The 6,233-nt window shown below is 48.8% G+C and overlaps 1 protein-coding gene across 4 annotated transcripts in view; it reads right to left on the bottom strand.

Moving 5' to 3' along the window:
• Positions 1 to 1,892: 1,892 nt before the first annotated feature.
• Positions 1,893 to 6,233, bottom strand: part of SNAPC4 (small nuclear RNA activating complex polypeptide 4) — a 32,967-nt gene continuing 28,626 nt past the window's right edge. For all 4 annotated transcript variants that reach the window (XM_079961212.1, XM_079961213.1, XM_079961211.1 and 1 more), the window contains exons 22-24: positions 3,743 to 5,337; positions 3,273 to 3,397; positions 1,893 to 2,390 (exon numbers count right to left, since the gene is read on the bottom strand). In XM_079961212.1, the coding sequence (XP_079817338.1) occupies positions 3,305 to 3,397; positions 3,743 to 5,337 (1,688 nt within the window). In that variant the 3' untranslated portion in view covers positions 1,893 to 2,390; positions 3,273 to 3,304. The remainder of the gene's footprint in view (positions 2,391 to 3,272; positions 3,398 to 3,742; positions 5,338 to 6,233) is intronic.

Here is a 6,233-nt window from a genome sequence, read left to right as displayed (position 1 = left end):
CACCCCCAAGGATCCCGGGAATGAATAGTTTAAGGATGCTGGGAACTGTAGCTCTGGGGCAGGGGGTAAAGTATAGTTCCCAAGATTCTTGGATGAAGCTGCAGGGTTTCAATATAGTGCTACATGCCACCCCAATCTTTAGGTGGTGTGAGATTTCAGGAGTTCCAGGAGCTTTCCCAGGGTTCCTACAGAAATCAGGAACAGCCTCCCCCCCCCCCCACACACACACTAATAAGAATATGTTGTGGATAGGATCTATGTTATCTTATGGTTGCTTTAAATATGCACACCATTTTTTCAGGGCAGAGGTAATTATAACATTTCTTGTGTTGTATTATACATTTATATTATATATTTTAATATATAATTATAATAGTATATACGGTAATATCATGAAATAGTAGGGTTGGAAGGCTCATCTAGACCAAATTCCTGCAATGCAGGAATCCCTGACAGGTGGCCATCCAAACTCAGTTTAAAAACCTCTTAGGAAGGAGAGTCCACCACCTTCCGAGGGAGTCAATTCCACTGTCAAATAGCTCTTACCGACAAAATGTTTTTCCTGATAGTCAGAATCCCTTTTTGCTACTTGAAGCCCTTGGTTCAGGTCCTACCTTCCAGAGCAAGAGAAAACAAGCGTGCTCCATCTTCCATGGGACAGCCCTTGAGATATTTGAAAATGGTTATCATATCTCCTCTCAGTTTCTCTTATCCAGACTAAACATACCAAACTCCCTCAACCATTCTTCATAAGGCTTTGTTTCCAGACCCTTTATCATCTTGGTCACCCTCCTCTGCACATTTCAGCTTGGCAATAACCTTCTTAAAATGGGGTGACCAGAACTAGATAAATACAATATACAGTGGTACCTCAGGTTACATACGCTTCAGGTTACAGACGCCACTAACCCAGAAATAGTGCTTCAGATTAAGAACTTTGCTTCAGGATGAGAACAGAAATCGGGCTCTGGCGGCACGGCAGCAGCAGGAGGCCCCATTAGCTAAAGTGGTGCTTCAGGTTAAGAACAGTTTCAGGTTAAGTACGGACCTCCAGAACGAATTAAGTACTTAACCTGAGGTACCACTGTATTATAATATGTAAACTTTTACATTATTAAAGTATGTATTATATAATGTTCAGGCCCAGGAGTAGCGCTCTTGACTGGGCTTTCTCCTCTAGTTCCCTCTGCACATGTTCTCAGTTCATCCTCAGTGGCTTCTTGCCAGCCAGTGGAATTTGGATCATAAATCATTTTCAGATTTGGGGCCTGGCCGATACAATGAGCTTGCAGTAGGTTTCAGAAACAATTAGTGGGCAGAGCAGCTGCTTTGCATGCCTAAGGTCCCAGGTTCAACCACCAACGGGATCTAGGTAGGATTAGTGAAGACTACTTCTCTGAAACTGCCAGTCATTGCAAAAAAAAAAAAAAACACCTTGTGCTAAATGGACTCTGCAAGGCAGTTTCCTACGTAATCACTTCAAACAGCTCTTTATTCAGAACCATGAGGATTAGCATCTTAGCTTTTTCTGGAGGGATTGCCCCTTAACTCACAGGAAAGCTCTGTGGGCAGAGGAGCTCCTTTGCATGCAGAAGGCGCCAGGTTCAATCCCCAGGGGCAGCTCCAGTTCTGGTAGGTAGAGAATCACACCCTCCCCCCCCCCAAAAAAAAAACCCAACCCTTGACAGCCACTGAGAATCCTGAAAAGGTTTTTTTCTTTAGAAAACAAGAGTAAGAACTTTTTGCACAAAGCATACAAACCTTCCTCACTCCCCTCTTCTGTGGTCCAAATATTACAGAATCATAGAATTGTAGAGTTGTAAAGGTCCCCCAAGGGTCATCTAGTCCAACCCCCTTCAATGCAGAAACCACACTGGAAGATTTATTTTTTATTTATTTTTAGTTCATAGAATTTATTGCTTGATTGTAAAAAAAAAGAAAACAAAAAACAAAAAAAACACCTCAAAGCAGTTTACAGGAAAACAACAAAATCAATTAAACATGTACAACAGTACAAATATACAAAACAAAAAAAAGATCCTCTGGTCTGGTATTTTTAAAGGGCATAACAATAGAGAACTATTTAAACCCCCACCACAGCCATCAAGAAATCTTATGACGTTGGGCTTTATGGCTAATACATCTGTGGCTACCCAAAACAAAGGGGGCTGCTCTCCCACAGTGAATGAAAACTCCATTAATCAGTTGGAAAAGGAAAATATACAGGATATTTCATTCTCTCCCACACAGAGGACCACAGACACAAAATTATTACAAATAAGTATAAGTCACTGTGTAAACCAAAAGAGTTCCAAACTGGCGTGCTGAAGTATTGCTAGTGGTGGGGCTGAGGTAGACCACCCTCTCTGTCTCTGAGGTGTTGCAGATGCCTAAACAAAAAGCAGAGACAAAGGTTCACACTTGGAATTACGCTAGAAGAAAGGTTGATGGGAAGGGTCAAAGCACTTATTACTGATGGAGAAACACTGGGAAGGGACGTAGCTCAGTGGCCGGAGCAGTGGTACCCAAAGTGGGCAATAACACCCCCCTGGAGAGCAGGGTGCTGCTAAGAGGCAAGGGGAAGGCAGAGGGCACCAGAGCTGATGATTTAAGTCTCCTGCTAAGTGACTTTAAATCAGGCAATGGGAAACTTCATCCAGCTTTAAGAATTTACTGAACAGTGAATTTGTTCCTAAATGTGGTATCTAAGACTCCTAAGTGACTCTCAGACTTGAAAAGCTGGTATCACTGGATCAAGTTCATCAGTTTTGCTGAAGGTCTGATTTGATTCTGAATAAATGTACAATTAATTGTGACTGTTTTGAATCATGTAATTGTAGAATCAGAAGGGACCAAGGTCATTAGTCCAACCCCTGCAATGCAAGAATTGCAGCTAAACACCCCTGACAAATGGCCATCCCAACCTTATCTTCCTTAGTGGGTTGTGCAAACCATTATTCCAAATAATGCTTTTTACAAGGTAGGGGCTCTGGAGATGAGTTGATGGAAAGCAGGAGGCAGGAACCACTGGGTTAGAGCACCTGCTTTGCATGCAGAAGGTCCCAGGCTAAACCCCACCGGTAGTGTTTCCAGACAGGAAATGGGGAGATAACCCCTAGGCATGAAAAACTGAACTGCCAGAGCTGCCTGTCAGTACAGACCACACTGAGCTAGATAAACGCCAAATACATTCCAGTGTGCTAGCTTCACTCTTTTGTAAGTACATGCTTTCTGGGTGGAAGTGAGAAAACTCAGCCAAAAAGAGAAGGTACCTTGATCCAAGGAGCTACTGAGCTGATTCCTCTCACCGCTGCCTTTGCTTTTTCTCTAGCCGGGAGCTTCTCCGAACCCCAGAGGAACTGAGCTGGTCCAACTCTGCACTGCCCATGCCTGCCTCCTGCAAGAGAGAAAGAGAGAGAGGTGCATGAGATATAATTCTATTAAAATTATTGATGTGGTGGATGGGCTTGATGAAGTGACACTAATTTCCAAATTCCTGATTTAAAATCACTTAGCAGGAGTCTTAAATCACCACCTCCAGCACCCCACCACACCTCCTTTCCTTTTAGCATCTCCCACCCCAAAGTAATCTCACTAACTCCCAGGAGATAGTGCTACTCACTTTGGAAACCACTGATATAAAGCCTAGAATCCTAAAACTGTATGGCTGAAAGGGACCCCATGGGTCATCTAGTCCAACCCCCCGCCTCAAGGATAAATTGTTTAAAATAAATAGGCTTACCTCCTGCTCCTCCACTGCCTCCCAGGGCTCACCCGCTGCTGCTCCACAGGATCCTGCCCCAGTCTCAGCACCTTCTTCTTCCTCTTCCTCGGACAGTGACAGTGACGCACACGAGTCTTCCTCCTGGCTGCTTTTGCCCCACTCGCTGCCTGATAGGGTTGTCGTCACCCTGGAAGGAGCCAGTGCTGCAAGGGCAGCTGGGAAGGTGAAGGTGGCCAGGAAGCGGCTTCTCAGGAGCTGGTAGGCAGGGTTGTCCTGGAGGTTCTGCTGCACCATTGCCCGAAGCTGGGTGTTGCGATCTGGCTGGCCAGGCCCCTCCACCTCCTCTCCGGAGGCCACGAGAGAATCCACTCTGTGCTCCAGGGCCCCTTTGTTCAGCAGCAGCATGGAGAGGGCTTTCAAGCTACACAGGAAAGCAGGCATGTAAGGCAGGCAAGGCTGCAGCACTGCTGACCCTCCTTTGGCCCACTCCTTCGCCACTGCCGCTTCTTTGAGAGAGATGAAGCTGTAGTCAGGGGTGATCTTGTCCTGTTGCAGCGGGGCAGGGTGGGGTTGAACTACTGGGTCCTGGACGATTCCCAGGGTGGCAGGGTGGGAGCTGTCTCCGGAGACCTGGTTCTGGAGGGGTGCCGGCTTCATGTGAACAGAACAGGGCTGGGCATTCCCCAATGAAATGTCAGGCAAAGGGGGTGCCTTGGAGCACGAGGTGTTAGGCAGGAGAGGAGGCGACAGGCTACTCTGCTGAAAGCCCCTGTGGTTCTGTGGGCTGTCACAAATGGCCACTGGGTGTGGCTTCTCTGGCATAAAGGCCACTGGAGCCATGCCTGCAGCATTTGGAACCATGAGAGCAGAAGATGCCTTGGCCACTTGGCCCAGGTTTTTGGGTGGTTCTTTTGTGGGTGGCGGTTGGTTTCCCTGGTTGGGAATGCTGACAATGGTCATGGGGACAAGGCCCTGCTTGGTCAAGACCCAGGTGATGGGAAGGACCTGCTGCCCGGGGACTGCGCTGGCCCCAGGCTGAGAGACCACTCCTGGTGGCGCCAGTGCTATGGGCACTGTGTTGGCTGGGCTCTGCTGCAAAACAACATGAGGCAGGCACAGAGCCCCCTGGATACTAGCAGGATTCAGAGAGGTGGGCAAATGGGTAGCTTGCCCTGCCAGTGCTGGGTGCGCCAAAGGCGCGGCAGTGCTTGTGCCGGTTGCAGCCTCCCTGCTGTCTTGATTGCCGTTCCCAGGGGCATCCTCTCCCCTCCCTGTTTCCAGAGATTTCACTTGACTTCCCAGCGATGGGACTGAGTGCACTGGAGGGAGTGCTGGCAATGGTGACCCCCTGGTGTATGGCAGCTGGCTTGCCACCTGGGCACCGGCTGGAACCATTGGCTGCTGAATGATTACCGAGGGGTGCAGGAGAAGCTGTGGGACCTTCCGCTGCCTCTTCTCCCGCAGCAGTTCAGAGACGGTCTTGGGCTTGGACATTGGGCAATGCGGGGAAAGGGCCCTCTTCGAGGAAGCAGGAACCAGCCCCTCTTTGGCCTTCAGGGGGATGAGCTTCTTGCTTGGGTTTTGGACAGCCACCTGGACATTCCTGGACTGGGCTGGGCAAAGACAGAAGAATGTAAATCCAGCATCCTGTTCTCGCAGTGGCCAAATGCCCTAAAAACCTTGGGATCAAGGTAGCCTGCCTCTGGGCCTGGAGGCTCCATAAGAAGCTATGGAGAGCCTGGCTGTGGGATTAGGCCAAAGGGGGCACATATAGTCCAGCATCCTCTCCTTACAGGGGCAGGTGTCATGGACCAGAAATTGGCTTCACCCGCTGAGCAGCAGCCTGAAGAGGCAGGAGGCAAAGTGACTTCACCTGCTGCTGATCAGCCTTCTTGTCCCTGATGTAAACCAGCAGGCTCCAGCTTTCTTAAGCAGGATTTCCAGCCTCAGTCAGTTACTGGAAACAGCATTTGTTGTTCCCGGACAGACCTTGCTGCTTCTTGCTTTTCATGACCTTGGACTCTCGGCTTTCTTGACCCCTGGACTATGTGAACTGAGATACTCCTGACCTTAGGACTAGACTGAACCTTGCATACGGACTCTGCCTCTAGGCAAATATCCCCCTGAGACTTGGCTGACCGGCTGGCCTCTCCCACTACTAAGCTCTGCCATGGCTGGGCCACACGGGACTATGGCAGCAACCAGGTGCCTCAACAGAAAGTCCACAAGCAGGACCAGAGCGCAACAGCAACTCTCCAGTTTTTGTTTGCCAGTCTAGGACCTGGGAGGCCCAAGTTAAAATCTCCCACATGGGCATGAAGTTCAGTAGGTGTGACCTTGGGTCACAGTCACTGCCTCTCAGCCTAGCTTAACTCACAGGGTTATTGTGAGGGGGGTTAAATGGGATGAGAACCCTGCACACACCACCTTAAGCTTTTTGGAGGAAAGGTGGAATATAAATGAAATTCACAAAAGAGCAGCAAGGATGCTTCCGACGGCCGTGTTTTCC

The sequence above is a fragment of the Podarcis cretensis genome (assembly GCF_951804945.1).
Source record: "Podarcis cretensis genome assembly, chromosome: Z".
NCBI classification, from domain to species: Eukaryota; Metazoa; Chordata; class Lepidosauria; order Squamata; family Lacertidae; genus Podarcis; species Podarcis cretensis.
The sequence above is the reverse complement of the archived record's forward strand: the minus strand, read 5'-3'. Positions and strand labels throughout refer to the sequence as shown.